The 16062-nt window shown below is 38.6% G+C and overlaps 1 protein-coding gene across 2 annotated transcripts in view; it reads left to right on the top strand.

Annotated features, from left to right (window-relative positions):
• OCA2 (OCA2 melanosomal transmembrane protein) overlaps positions 1-16062 on the top strand; it is a gene marked incomplete at its 5' end in the record, with an annotated part of 170515 nt that overhangs the window by 13958 nt on the left and 140495 nt on the right. The window contains 3 exons of one of the 2 annotated variants that reach the window (XM_082630807.1): positions 12453-12539; positions 14118-14216; positions 15605-15793. In XM_082630807.1, the coding sequence (XP_082486933.1) occupies positions 12453-12539; positions 14118-14216; positions 15605-15793 (375 nt within the window). The remainder of the gene's footprint in view (positions 1-12452; positions 12540-14117; positions 14217-15604; positions 15794-16062) is intronic. The other variant, XM_082630808.1, reaches the window with a different exon arrangement.

The following is a 16062-nucleotide window of genomic DNA, read 5'->3' as shown; positions in this document are numbered from 1 at the left end:
GTTGCTGGTGCAGAAGCCCTGAGGATCAAGTTCAAGCTGGCTCTTTTCCCTTTAAGTGTGTGTTTTTCCTTCTCCTCTCACTGGGGTTTTGCCCCAAAGAATGGGAGTGGTGAAGTACTTGAGGTTTGTGTGCTTACTGAGGTCTGATGTGCTGCCTGTAAAGGTGTCTGGGGCTCTGTTTAGATGCAACCTTAGTCTTGTCCTTTCCCCTGTTTTGGTTGTCCCAGATCTAGTGCAAGGTTGTGGCATGGAGTGGGCAGCATTTGCTAGGGTGGGACTGGGGGCTTGGGGCATTGTGGCTGTAAGAATTGAAGGAGCTACACTGACATCAGAGGTCTGGATTGCTTCTGGGGCACTGTTTGAGCAAGTGCCAACACTGGCTGCCACCTCTCCACCCAGACCATACCCCAGGCCCCTGGACTGCTCCTCTGGTCCTATATTGAGTCATCTCCCATGATCTGGCAGCCCCAGATCCAGTGCCAAGCTGTTTCGTGGAGTGGGTGGGGCTGGAGTGTTCACTTGGCTGGGATTGGGGGGTCGCAGGGATTCAAGCACCTGCGTTGCTGCTAAAGGTCTGGGCTGCCTCTATGATGCTGTTTGTGCAAGTGCCAAGGGTGCCTGCTGCTGCCCCACCTGGATCAGACCCCAGGCTCCATGGCCATCTCTACATTGCTTGACTGAGTCTTTTCCAGGACCCACCTTTTCTAGGTCACGTGCCAAGCTGTGTCATGGAGTGAGTGTGGCTGGGGTGTTTGCCCAGCTCGGATTGGGGATCCTGGCAAGGTGGCTGCCACCAGTGCAGAGCTCTCGCCATCCTTCCTGGAGGCAAGCCAGCACCACACGGGCAGACACTACTCACGAGTGGAGCCTAGGATTTTCATACTTTCTATCTGTCCCACTGGTTCTCCCAGAAGCCTAGGGGGCTTGTCTTCTCCACATAGGACCCCAGGACTAGGACACCCATTATGTGGCTCAACCCTCTCACTCCCTGAGGTGAGTGTCTGCCTCTGTGATCTCCTTTTTCCTCTTAGCCCCCTTCCAGGGGCACAAGTACCAACCTGATGATTTTCTTCCCCTCCTACCTGCTATGTGGGGATCCTTCTTGCAACCTTGGCTGTACAGGATTTCTTCTGCCAGTTTCCAGTTAGTTTTTCATGAGAATTTTTCCATATGTAGATTATTTGTCCTCTTACTCCACCATCTTGATTCCCCTCCCTATTTGTTAAAAATTGAGGGATAATTGACGTATAACATTATGTTAGTGTCAATTGTACAACATAATACTTTGATAGTTGTATACATTGTAAAATGATCACCACAATAATTCTAGTTAATATTGGTCACCTTACATAGTTTTTATACATTTGAAATTGAGGTATAATTTCACAAAAAATGATGCCTAGATCTATGAGTTTTGACAAATATATGTAGTCATATAACCATCACCACAATCAATATATCACCCACAAAAATTCCTTCAGTCTCTGCCTCTCCCCACCGGCACCTGGTAATCACTGATCTGTTTCCTGTCCTTCTACTTTTGCCTTTTCAAGTATGTCATACAAATGGAATCATTGAGTCTGGCTTCTTTCACTTAGCATAATGCATTTGAGATTCATTCAAGATGAGTGTTCCTTTTCATTGCTGAATGGAGTTGTATACTTTGTTTATCCTTTCACCTGTTGAAAGATTTTGGGTTGTTTCCAAGTTTTAGTAATTATGAGTAAAACTACTATACGCATGTGCATATAGGGTTTTTGTGTGAATATAAGTTTTAATTTCTCTTGGATAAATGCCTAGGAATGGGCTGAGTACATAGGAATGCCTAGGAGTGAGATGCTGAATCATTTGATAATTACATGTCTAACTGTATCAAGAATTGGCCCACGTGCAGCAACCAGGACCCAATGCAGCCAAAAAGAAATAATAAATAAGTAAATAAATAAATACACAAACAAATAAATAAATACATTTATTTTAAAAAAAGAATTGGCAAATTACTTTCTAAAGAAGCGGTGCCATTTTGTCAATTTCCATCAGCAAGGTATAAGTATTCCAATGCTCTGCATCCTTGCTGGCACTTAATATTGACTTTATTTAAAATTTTAGTCATTCTAATAGGTGTGTATATGTATCTTATTGTGGTTTTATACTTCTTATGATTGGAGTTTGTTTTCTTATTACTATTTGTGATTCATTATATATTCTCAGTACAAGTCTCATCAAATATGTTTTCTTAAATTTTGTAATAGTTTGTGGATTGTATTTGCATTTTTATAATAGCATCTTTTAGAGCAGAAATTTAAAAATTCCATGTAGTCCAATTCATCAATTTTTCTTTTATGGATTTATGCTTTTGTTGTTATAGCTAAGAAATTTTTGCCTAACCCAAGGTCACCAAGATTTTCTTTTGTTTTTTATTCTAGAAGTTTTGTAGTTTTAGGTTTTATATTTAGGTCTAAGATCCATTTTGAGTTAATCTTTGCATATGCAGAAAGGTGTAGATTACATCTTGCTTATGGACATCCAATTGTCCCAGCACAATTTGTTGAAAAGACTACCCTTTCTTCATTGAATTACTCTTACACTTTTGTCAAAAATAATTTGACCACATATCTGTGGGTTTGTTTCTGAACTCTCTATTCTGTTCCATTGATCTAGTGACTAACATGTCATTAATATCACACTGTCTTTTTTCCTGTAGCTTTATAGAAAGTTATGAAATCAAATAGTGTGAGTCTTCCAAATTTGTTCTTTCTCAAAATTGTTTTGGCTATTCTATGTTCTTTGCCTTTTCATGTAAATTCTACCATCAATTTGCAATTTCCAAAAAAAAATTTCTGTTGGCATTTTAATTAGAACTGCACTGAATCTATATCATGAGTTTAAGAAGAACTGATATCTTAATAATATTGAATCTTCTTATCCAGGAAAGTAGTATATCTTTCTATTAATTTTGTTCTTATTTATTTTCTCAGCAGTATTTTGTAGAGTTCAGGGAGCAAGTGCTGGACATATTTTGTTAGATTTTTCTCCAGACTTTTTAATGTTATTTTATATGGTGTTTTTAAACATTAATTTACACTTGCTCATTGTTAATATATACATTTAATTGATTTTTGTGCATTGATCTTGTATCCTTGCTAAATTCACCTATTACTTCTAGTAATATTTTTGTTTGTAGACGTTTTTCCTTAGATTTTCTAAGTAGGTAATCATATGTGTGAATAAAGACAGTTTTATAAATCAACAACAAAAATGAACTGTCTTTCTATACACTAGTAATGAATAATCTAAAAATAAGATTAAGAAAACAATTCCACTGACAAAAGCATCAAGAAAGTGGCTTCCCTGGTGGTGCAGTGGTTAAGAATCTGCCTGCCAGTGCAAGGGACATGGGTTTGAGCCCTGGTCTGGGAAGATCCCACATGCCGTGGAGAAACTAAGCCCGTGAACCACAACTACTGAGCCTGTGTTCTAGAGCCTGTGAGCCACAAATACTGAGCCCACATGCCACAACTACTGAAGCCCATGCACCTAGAGCCCATGATCCACAACAAGAGAAGCCGCTGAAATGAGAAGCCCATGCACTGCTAAGAAGAGTAACCCCCACTTGATGCAACTAGAGAAAGCCCGTGCACAGCAATGAAGACATAACACAGCCAAAAAAAAAAAAAAAAAAAAAAAGCATCAAGAAGAATAAAATTCTTAGGATTATATTTAACAAAAGAAGTGCAAGACTCATACACTGAATACTACAAAATAGTGCTGAGAAAAGTTAAAGTAAATTTAGATAAATGAAGAGATGTTCAACGTTCATGGTGTAGAAAACACTATTATTAAAGTGACATTTTCTCCCCAATTGATTTATAAATTCAACACAATTCTTAAAACAATCCCAGCAGGGTTTTCTTGAGGTGCAGAAGTTGATAAGCTGATCCTAAAGTTTAAAAGAAAAGGCAAAGTATCCTTAGCAGTAAAACAGTCTTCAAAACATAAAACAAAGTTCATAGCCTTTTTTCCTCCTTGATTTAAAACTTCAGAAGAATGAGTGGCAGAGTAGAGATTTCCTAGCTCTTGTTATTTCATAGAAACATTGAAAACCCAGCAGAAACTCTCATAACCAACATTGTCAGAACTCTAGAAACCAGTCAAAACTTTACAGCAACCAAGATTCTGAGCCAAGGAAAAGTCAACTTGAAAATGGTAAGAGAGTTTTGTGGCATTTTTACTTGCCTTTACCCTACCCCCTCCCTATCATGATGGTGGTCTTTAAGCCATGACAGACCATTCTTAAAACCTGGTCCTTGGTTCCAGAGGGAGAAGAGCGGACCTTACTTGCAAATTATTGTGTGTGTCTGTTTTAACCTATCTGCCGTTAACTGAAGGACTGACAAAAGACTCTCATCCCTGTTTTGTCTAACTTGGAACACAGGCTATAAAAATGTTGGGAATTGCTTTAAAACACTGTAAGGGGATCTAGAAAACTGCAGATGTCTGGGACAGAAGCTTACTGGTTGAGACATACAAAGACTGTCTAAGGCCCAGTTTCAAAAATTGAAGAGATTCTTTGGGTAACTAGGATATTCAAAAGTACCTATCTGTATGGGAGAATTTAGAAGGCCACACAGGGTCAGATAAAAATGCATGATGAGAAAAGACTGGAGAAGTTTGAACTTTCACTTCAAGCTTAGCCCTCATTCCAGTAAAAGACTAACAAGTGTTGATGGAGTGCCCCAGCACAGAGCCAATCTGTAAAGACAGGGAGAAGTGTTTGCTTTTTCTGTGTGTATTTAAAATTTTTCTTGATTTTTTAAAGCTCCTTGCATTCAAGGAAATCTCTGTCAAAACATTAGCTGAACATGAGCAAAAGGAACAGAGTCTTCAATGGTCACATACAAGTAGTGGGAATACGGTCTTTGGGAAAATAGTTTGGAAAAGTACCTAAGCAAATGGATTACTATAGCCATCAGATATCAGAAAACAAAACAAAACAAAAAAACCCCAGCAAACTGTAGAGAGAAGGAAGACTCTGATTTTCAGAATTACCACATTATAGCACAAAAATGCCATTTTCACCAAAAGAACCACAAGTCATACAAAGAAACAGGAAAGTATGGCCCATTCAACTGAACAAAAGAAATTGACAGAAACTATCCCTGAGGAAGCCGAGACATCAGACCTATTAGAAAAAGACTTTAAAATAACTGTCTTAAATTTCTCAAGGAGCTAAAGGAAAAAAATGGACAAATAACTAAAGGAGATAAGGAAAACACCATATGAACAAAATGTGAATATCAACAAAAGGATAGAATTTACAAAAAGGAATAAAACAGAAATTCTGAGGCTGTGAAGTACAATAACTGAAATGAAAAACCCATTAGAGGGGTTCAATAGTAGATTTTAAAAGGTGGAAGAAAGAGCCAGTGAACTTGAAGATAGGACAGTAGAAATTGCCCAGTCTGAGAAGCAGAAAGAAGAAAGAATGAAGTAATGTGAATAAGAGCCTAAAGGTCCTGTAGGAAACCACAAACCAGAACAACATACATATTATTGGGTTTCAAGACAGAGAAGAGGGAGACAAGAAAGTCCAGAAGAAATATTTTAAGAAATAATGGCTGAAAAATCCCCAATTTGCTGAAATGCATGAATCTACAATCCAAGAAAACTGAAAAAGACCCATACCAAGATACCTTATAATCAAACTGTCAAAAGCAAAAGAGAAAGAGCATTTTGAAAGCAGCAAGAGAGAAATGACATCACATTCAATTGATCTTCCATAAAATCCACAGCTGATTTCTCATCAGAAACCATGGAGGTCAGAAGGCAGTAGGAAGACATATTTAAAGAGTTGAAAGAAAAAAACCTGTCAACCAGGAATTCTATAGCTGGCAAAACTGTCCTTCAAAAATGAGGACGAAATTAAGACATTCCCAGATAACAAAAGCTAAGGGAGTTCATTACTCCTGTCCTACAAGAAATGCTAAAAGGAGTCCTTCAAGCTGAAATGAAAGCACACTTGACAGTTACTTGAATCCACCTAAAGGAAAAAGAGCACTGATAAAGGAACCTACATAGGAAAATATAAAACACAGTACAAATGTATTTTTTTTTGTGTGTGTGTGTAACCCTTTCTAGCTTCCATCTGCTTTAAATGAAAATTGCATAAAGCAGTAATTATAAATCTGTGTTGAATGGTCTACAGCATATAAAATGTAATATTATCCAATAATAGTACAAAATAGGTTAGAAGGAACAGTTATATAGAAGGAAAATTTTTGTTTTAACTGAAATTACATTGATATTAATTCTAACTAGATTGTTTTAAATTAAGATGATAATCATAATCCCCACAGCAACCACTAAGAAAAAAGCTAAAATAATAAATGGTAAAAGAAACAAGAGGGAAATAAAAATGGTACAATTGAAAACATCTATTTGACTCATATTATATTAAATGTAAATGAATTAAACACTAATCAAAAGGCAAAAATTGGCAGAAGGCATAAAATAAATATTTCAATGATATACTTACTATCTATGAGACGCCCTTTAAAATCAAAGACACAAATAAGTTGAAAGTAAAGGAAAGGAAAAAAATATACCTTGGAAACAGTAATCAAAAGAGAGGTAGAGAGGCTACACTAATATTAGACAAAAACAATCTTTAAGACAAAAATTGTTACATGAGACAAAGAAGATTTTATGATAATAAAAGGGTCATTCCATCAAGAAGATATATAAATTATAAACATATGCACATATACATCACAAAAGACAATAAGTTGCATGATTCCATTTATATGAAATGTCATAGAGACAGAGAGTAGTTACTGGATACTAGGACTGAGAGGAGGGAGGAATGGGGAGTGACTGTTAATGGGTATGAGGTTTCTTTTGGGGGTAATGATAACATTCTAGAGTTAGATAGTAGTGATGTTTACAATACTTTGTGAATAGACTGCAAACCACTGAATTGTACCCTAAAAAAAGCAAGGGGGTATGATATCTGATCTTGGAAATAATGGGAAGAATTCAGGGTAGGTTAGTATTGTTCACTACCATTGTGACCAAAGCGATTGAAATCCTACATCCAGTGTGTTGGTGTTAGGAGGTGGGGCCTTTGGGAGGCACGATATATATTTTTAAACACAACCAAGCAGTTCTCCAATTCTTCAGAGACACTGACTCTGTGTCCCAGAAATTTAACTCAGTTCTGACACTATGTGGAGATAGCAACAGATCCTACAGGTTAAGGGCTCAGTCCCACAGGACTACTGAGACTCTTCCAAGTGTCAGTTGCAAACCAGTTTGCTACCTGTGCTTCTGCCCAACTGGCTGTAAGTGGGGGGTTCCCGCAACCCCCTGTTCAGGTTTGATCAATTTGCTAAAGCAGCTCACAGAACTCAGGAAACCCATTTACTTATCTGATTACTGGTTTATTACAAAGGATATTAAAGATATAAATGAACAGCTAGGTTAAGAAATACCTAGGGCAAGGTCCTGCATGCAGATTTTGTCCTTGTAGAGTTTGGGGACTCCCAATGTAGATGCATTCTGTTTCACCAACCTGGAAACTTTCCAAACCCCGTTCTTTTGGTTTTTAATGGAAGCTTCAGTACATATGCATGATTCAATACATAGGCCAGTGATTAAATCATTGGTCATTGATTATTGATTCAACCTCCAGCTCTTCTCCCCTCCTTTGAGTTCAGGGGTGGGATTGAAAGTTCCAACCCTATGATCAAGGTTGCTTCCCCTGGCAACAAGTCCCCCCAACCATCGCTATGGGATTTCCAAAAGTCATGTCATTAAAATAAACTCATTTGGGGTTGAAAGGGGCTTGATATGAATAATAAGGCACCCATTTCACCTTTTTGGTTCTGAAGTGATTTCAGGAACTGAAGACAAAAGACCAAATACTACAACAAAAGATGCTCCCAATGCTCTTATTACTTAGAAAGGGTCTTGGGAGCTATAAGCCAGAAACTGTGGATGAAGACCAAACTATATATATATTTATTATAAATCACAATATTACAGGAAGTTCTACCCTCATGAATGGATTAATGCTCTTATAAAGGGGACCCCAGAGAGTTCTCTCACTCTCCTTCTGCCATGTGAGGATTCAGTGAGGAGTTGGCAGTCTACAACTTGAAAGAGCTTCCTTGCCAGAGCCTGACCATGCTGGCACCTTGATCTCAGACTTCCAGTCTCCAGAACTGTGACAATAAATTTCTGTTGTTCATGAACCACTCAGTCTATGGTACTTTGTTATAACAGCCCCAAACCGACTAAGACAGTGGCCATGCAATCATCATTATTTGTAACTACTACTGCAAAGGGTCTACAGGAATTAACTGAAAAACTATAGTTACAGTAAAGTAACAGAATGTACTAGAAATAAAATTTTCTATCCAGAAAATTTTCTCTTAAGATGCATCTCATTCATAATAAACAAAAATATCCAGAAATACTGAATGAGATGTATGACATTTATTAATCAAAATATAAAATTAGCAGAACTATCAAAGGAGAGTCGCATGGAAAGATAGGTTCATATGCTTAGAAAAGAAGGCTAAGTATAAAGAAGATAAATTAATATAGAGATTAATATAATCCATAGATTTAATGAAAATAAATATCATGGACATTATAAATAGCAATGTTGACATCTGGCTCTAAGGCTGTCATTCACACTCCAAAAATGAGAAAAAACAGATAATCCCCCAAATCACAATTTTTGGGGAACATATCAGAGAACTTATGTCACAGGCCTACTAACTAGCCATAAATCTAGGAAAAGGTAAGTACCTCCAATGAGAAGTGGAACACTGGCATTTTCTAACTATAGGCAGAGTACAGGATGAATATGGGGACATAGTAAAAATAGTAAGAAAAAAACAGCTGAATTAAAAAAAATGAATTTCTAAAGCCTGAGTGTGGGCTAGCATGAGAATATAGGACCCCTGTGTACCACAGATGCAAGGGGTGTGTGCACACACCCCTTGCAGGGTCTTCTCCAGCAACTTTCAATGGGCACTTAAGAGAAAGGCTGGGGACAGGGTGGGAGACAGGGTTGGATACATCTTTGTGCATGGTGTGGGGTAGGATCTAATTTAATCTTTTGCATGTGGATATCTAATTGTCCCAGCATCATTTGTTGAAAAGTCTTTTTGCCAAATTAAGTTGCCTTGGCTATTTTTAGAAAATCAACTTGGCTATTTTTAGAAAATCAAAATCAAAATAAATGTAAGTTTTTTCCCCCTGGACTCTCAGTTCTGTTCCATTGCTCTATATGTGTATACTTAGGTCAGTATCACACTGTCTTGATTACTGTAGCATTGTAGTTAAGTTTTTATTTATTTATTTATTTATTTATTTATTTTTGGCTGCACTAAGTGGCAAATGGAATCTTAGTTCCCTGAACAGGGGTGGAACCTGTGCCCCCTGCAATGGAAGCACAGAGTCCTAACCACTGGACTGCCAGGGAATTCCCAGGTTTTTTTTTAAATTTCCAAATCTTTACTGAGTAGGTTGATTCGGAATTTTATCATTTCCATATAGCCAACACACTTTCTTTCCATTACACTGAAATTTGTTTGAAGTGTGTTTAATACATACCATTATATGGCAATGTAACATTCTGTTCTCTAATTTACATGATACATAAAAACCTTTTGAAATTTTTAATACAGTATCCTAAAATCTAGAATAATTTGAAGATTATACATTAAAGTAGTAGTGCTTTTAGGGATATAATGCTTCACATGCTAACTTCTGGAATGTAAAATGTACATAGTTACAGAAATTTAAATTTCTTGTAGTTGTTACTTATGTGACTGTTATCATCAGTGTCAAGTGATTCAGCTTTGCAACTGAAAGAGAAAAACTCTTACTTGAACCAAATTATTTTAAATACCAGAACCACTGAACAAGGGAGTGGATTACATGTGTATTGAATCTACTGCTGGTAGCGTACCGTGGAAGTGACTTGTACTTTTGTTTCAGAAGACGTATTTCTCTTTTCTGTTTCTTTTTTAAAGAAATGTAAAAACTAAACTTATTAGTCATATTGTTGTTTTATGTATTATTAGTCTCCCATTGATTTTATTTTTATGGGAGGTTATTTTTAAATCAGTCTGACAAAAATAACTATCAAATATTCTGGGTTTATATTTATTCTTCCAACTATGATTAGCTCTTGCTTTTAAAACTCCCCATTTATTTACCAAATATTTCTTAAGTGACTATTTATTGGGCTCTGTGCTAGATATGGGAGTTATCCCTAAGTTCCTCCTTGATTTAAAATGTCTGAATGCACATTTGGGAGTAATTGACTTAACAGATTATTAGCATAAACTGCAGTTTAATAAGCTCCATTGAGGTCATTTTACTTAGAGCATGTCAGTAAGTCAACAATCGGGTAAAGCCCTTACTTTCATTCCCAAGCCAGAGCCTAAGGGGCAGAGAGTATAGAGGTAATTCCCAGTGGGGTTTCCTTTTCTCTTGGCTCAAGCCAGATTGAGGAAGATGGCAGTGCCCTTAAGAAAGGGGCACTTTTTAATGGTGCCAGGAGCTAGCCAGAGTTGACGGTAAGCAAGGGGAAAATGCTGGGACAACTGCCTTATATTGGGTTGACAAAGTTAGTGTGAATGAAGTTTTGGAGGACTTGGATACAGTTTCATTTAAAATCTCAGGGTGAATTTTTTAATGCTGTGTATAACGTTAGGAGACTAGTAGCTTCTTACTACATCACATGCTGGGACCTATAGGTTGAGGACCTCTTTGTTTCCTATTCTCTACATTTCTTACATGCACTGAGGCAAAAAGAGCAACTAGAAGAAAACTCTGTTACACATACCTACCTATCTGAATCTGTGCACATACAAGCTGTTTTTTTCTCCTCCAACTAAGGATGAACTTTCCATGTCCCTAGCAAATGTAGTAAGTTTTTTTTTAAAAAACAACTTTATTGAGATATAGTTTACATACCATACAATTTGTGCACAATTCTCAACATCAAAAGAAACCCCAAACCAAAATAACCTGATTAAAAAATGGGCAGAGTACCTGAACAGACATTTTTCCAAAGAAGACATACAGATGGGCAACAGACACATGAAAAAATGCTCAACATCAGTAATCATCAGGGAAATGTAAATCAAAGCTACAATGAGATATCACTTCACATCAATCAGGATGGCTATTATCAAAGACATAATATATTTTGTATCTTTTGTGTCTTATGTAATTTTTTCCCCTTATTTCCTCCATTACTGCTTCTTCTCTTTATTTTTTGTAGTGACATATTTTGATTCCCTTCTCATTTCCATTTTAATATATTTTATAGATATTTTCTTTGTGGTTACTATCAAGATTCCATCTAACATCCTGAAGTTACAGCAATCTAAACTGAAATGACATCAACTGTGTTGTTATTACTCATAACACTTCTGATACCAAATGAGAGGCTTATTTCCCTCCAGAGATTGATACCAATCAATTCTCTGATTCTCTGCAAACACCAACTGGATGTTTAACAATTCAATTAAATTCAATTCTGACACTGTCTACCTGGAGTTAGAGTCAGATCCCACTAGTCAAGGGCTCAGTCCCACAAAACTCTTCCCGCTTCAGATGCCAGTCACAATTCCTGGGCCTCCTGTATGTCTATCTAACTGGCTATTAATTTGGAGTTCCCATGACCCCCTCCTCAGTTTTGATAATTTGCTAGAATAGCTCACAGAACTCAGGAGCAATCTTTACTTATGTTTACTAATTTATTACAAAGGATACAACGCAGCAAGAGCCAAATGGAAAAGATGCATAGGGCAAACTGTGAAGGTGGGGGAAGCACAGAGCTCCCATGCCTTCTCCAGGTGTACCACCCTCCCAGAACTTTGGTGCATTCACCCACCTGTACGCTCTCCCAAACTGTCTTATAGGATTTTTTTTAATGGAGATTTCATTATGTAGGCGTGATTGATTAAATCACTGGCCATTGGTGACTGAATTCAATCTTAATTCCCTCTTTCCTTCCTTCACCACTTAGCTAGATTTCCTCTGAGTTAGGGATCAGCTTGAGGTGAAATTTTAAGTTCTTCTCAGGAATTTCCTGAGCATATGTGTGTGGCTTTCTAAATTCCTTTGTATACATGCCTAGTTTTGAACATCCTAATTTCCCAGACTCTCATGCCAATCTCTTTTCTGGTCTTAGATGTTCTATTGTGTATCTCCACCCATAATCTCTTGCCCTAGGTGCTTGTGGGTTTGTTGTCCCCTTGTAGCTTTTATGAGCACTGCTTGCTGATTTTCCCATCTGCATTCTGAGGTATATGAGATAGAGATGAGCACCTTTCATCACGCATTAACCCTTCAAGTATCCCCAGGACAACTTAGAATAGACATACACAACCATTTTCAAATAAGGTCATTTCTGCTCCCTCTAGTTTGAAGGATTGTGGGGAACTGGGAACCAGACTGCCACCTGCTCAAGACCAAGACCACCTCCACACCAGGCACGGACTGGGGCAAAGGCAAATAAAATGCCCCCAAACTCTCCTATCATTTTGAAGATGGCCTTTTCTCTCTTGATTGCTGTAAACCTTTGTTTTCCAGAGCTCCTACAAAGTTGGTTCAAGCAGCTTCTGGTTTGTGTGATGTTTCTATGGACAAATTCTCATTAGGAAGCTTGGAGCTTCCTAGTTTGCCATTTGCTATCTCCTTCTTTTGAAGTATTGTTCTGCTGTCTGTAAAATTCTTGGTTGACAGGTGTTCTTTCTGCACATGCTGTTGAGCTGCTCTAGTGAAATTTTCATTTCATTTATTGTACTTTACAATTATAGCATTTCTGTTTGTTCTTTCTTTATACTTTTTCTTTGGCAATATTCTTTATTTTGTGAGACATCATCCCTATACTTTCATATAGTTCTTGAGATATGGTTTCCTTTGGTTCTTTACACATATTTGTTTTTTAATTTAGAAAAAATTTTTCCTTAATGATATTTATTTTTTATTGAAGTATAGTTGATCTACAATGTTGTGTTAGTTTCAGGTGTACAGCAAAGTGATTCAGTTATATATATACATATATATCTATTCTTTCTCAGATTCTTTGCCATTTTAGGTTATTACATTAAAAAAATTAATTAATTTTTGGCTGTGTTGGGTCTTTGTTGCTGCTTGCGGGCTTTCTCTAGTTGCAGCGAGTGGGGGCTACTATTCTTCATTGCAGTGCGTGGGCTTTTATTGTGGTGGCTTCTCTTGTTGTGGAGCACGGCCTCTAGGCATATGGGCTTCCGTAGTTGTGGCACATGGGCTCAGAAGTTGTGGCTCACGGGCTTGGTTGCTCCGCGGCATGTGGGATCTTCTCGGACCAGGGATTGAACCTGTGTCCCCTGAATTGGCAGGCGGATTCTATTTTTTTTTTTTTTACATCTTTATTGGAGTATAATTGCTTTACAATGGGGTGTTAGTTTCTGCTTTATAACAAAGTGAATCAGTTATACATATACATATGCTCCCATATCTCTTCCCTCTTGCATCTCCCTCCCTCCCACTCTCCCTATCCCACCCCTCTAGGTGGTCACAAAGCACCGAGCTGATCTCCCTGTGCTATGCGGCTGCTTCCCACTAGCTATCTATTTTACATTTGGTAGTGTATACATGTCCATGCCACTCTCTCACTTTGTCCCAGCTTACCCTTCCCCCTCCCCGTATCCTCAAGTCCAGTCTCTAGTAGGTCTGCATCTTTATTCCCATCTTGCCTCTAGGTTCTTCTGACCATTTTTTTTCTTTCTTTCTTTTTTTTTTTAGATTCCATATATATGTGTTAGCATACAGTATTTGTTTTTCTCTTCCTGACTTACTTCATTCTGTATGACAGTCTCTAGGTCCATCCACCTCACTACAAATAACTCAGTTTCATTCCCTTTTATGGCTGAGTAATATTCCATTGTATATATGTGCCACATCACCTAAGTGTCCATCAACGGATGAATGGATAAAGAAGATGTACCACTGACTCTTGGGGCACGTTCTTGAATCTAGCCACAACCATCAGTGAGCACAGCCATCATGTTGTGTTGATCCCTTTCCTTCCCTGTGTTTTTCAGGTCTCACCCTCCTTTCCCCCAGTTCTTCAGCTCCAGTTCTAAAGACCCCTGCTTTACAGAAAACACACCTTTGCTGAGGAATTTCTCACAAGAGAAAGGGTGAGGTGTTTTTTTCTTTCTTTCTTATAAAATTAAGAAATCTCTGAGCATTATCCTTTGCACTTATGCTGGAGAATTTCTTCCTGAGATATGAATTTTTACCTGACATGTATAGTCTCTGCTAGATCCTTGTCGATTCAATGTGTGTTCATGATTCTAGCGGTTGTATTCTGTGCCTTATGAATTGCCAAGTAACCTTGAGCATAACCTTGCAGTGACTGAATAGCACATGTACACACTCATGCATGCACACAGCTGGGAAAGGCCATCTTGCCAGGCCAGGGCTTCTCAACCAGGGTTGAGGTTGGCACTGTCAGGAGACATTTTTTGTTGTCACTAATGGGGGAGGGGTACTACTGGCATTTAGGGTAGAGGACAGGGATGCTGCTAAACATCCTGCATTGCACAGGACACCTCCCCACAACAAAGAATTATCTGGCTCAAATATCAATAGTTATGAAGTTGAAAAATGTATGATTTAAAAGAAAACTTTACTTCCTGTAAGTTTGAAGTTCCTTTTTCTTGTTGTGAACCAGTCCTAAAGCAGTGATAAGAGTTCAGGAGAATGACAATGTCCTGTTCAGCTAACTCGGTTCGAAAGGCGTAGATGGAGAGGCCTAACGTAATAGACTGTGGCTCTTGTGTCAATAGTGCCACCCCACAAGTATTTCATGTATCTCCACAGGAAAATTCTGGGCTTGGTGAAGCCTCACTAGAGTCAAGTGCTGACTGAGAATCTGTACTGAATGAGTTGCTCAGTTGTTCAGGGATTCAACCAAAATTAAATGGATATATCCACATGTAATTTTGATAAAAGTTTATGATACCCCTTGATTCATCCTTCTAGATATAGGTCCCATTCTTGGGCCTATCTAGTGCAGTACTGATGTTCCCCACTCCTGCTCATGCTCATGTAGATGTTGGGTGGGAAAGCTAGGTAGACCATCTCCCCTACAGCTCCATTACAGATAGATACCTACAAAGAGGAGAAAAGGCTTACGCCACTCACTGTGCTTCAGGATGAGTATAACAGGACCAGGTATTGAGAACTCCAGCACAATCAAAGAGAAAGCAGAAACTGAAATGAGCTGGAGCTGGTCTGAGCCAGAAAAAGCTTTACTGGAAAGTTCCAAACTCAGAACAAGCCGATGTTTCTTAAAGGTCCACAATTTATTTTGAAGACTGTGTGACCCCAGACGATTTCCCTCCATTCCAGGGTCTGTGATGTCAAGAAAGACCCATTCCCACCAGTCTGACAGCACTACAATATCGATGGTCCTTTTAAAAACGAGTACTGATTATACATTTCACACTCACCCCTGAGATGAAGTGTTGCTTTGGAGATGCTCCTACTTCCGTGAAAATAACCACAAAGCCTCGATTTCCAGGTCACGGTGCGTGCCCGTTTACCACCCAGAGTTCATCACTGCTGAAGAATCTTGGGAGAACAGCTCAGCTGAGTGGGAGGGCGGATCCCTGCTGAGCAGAGACTTGGTAGGTTCCTCTGGATCCGCCTCCTCAGAGAAGGGGGAGCTTCTGGACAGCGCTCACATCAGGTTCCGTCTTTCCAAGTTGAGGTAGGAAGACTTGGAGTGCCAGCACTGGCACAGGGTGTTGGTCGCACAGTGCACGCCGCCCACCTGGGACTGGGCTGGGGAGTGGGGCGCAGTGTGGGTATTGCCCTCGCGACATCCTTCCCGAGGACAGGGTGGAGGTGAGGAAGAAGGCTAGGCGACACTTTCCTGGGAGGTAATCTTCCTTCCTTTCCTCCAGGCCCTGGAAGACAGATAAAGCGACGTTCAAACCAGCATGAAGCCTTTAAGGCTACAGGAAAACCCAATTAGAG

This window comes from Mesoplodon mirus, assembly GCF_964341445.2.
Source record: "Mesoplodon mirus genome assembly, chromosome: 8".
NCBI lineage: Eukaryota > Metazoa > Chordata > Mammalia > Artiodactyla > Ziphiidae > Mesoplodon > Mesoplodon mirus.
The sequence above is the reverse complement of the archived record's forward strand: the minus strand, read 5'-3'. Positions and strand labels throughout refer to the sequence as shown.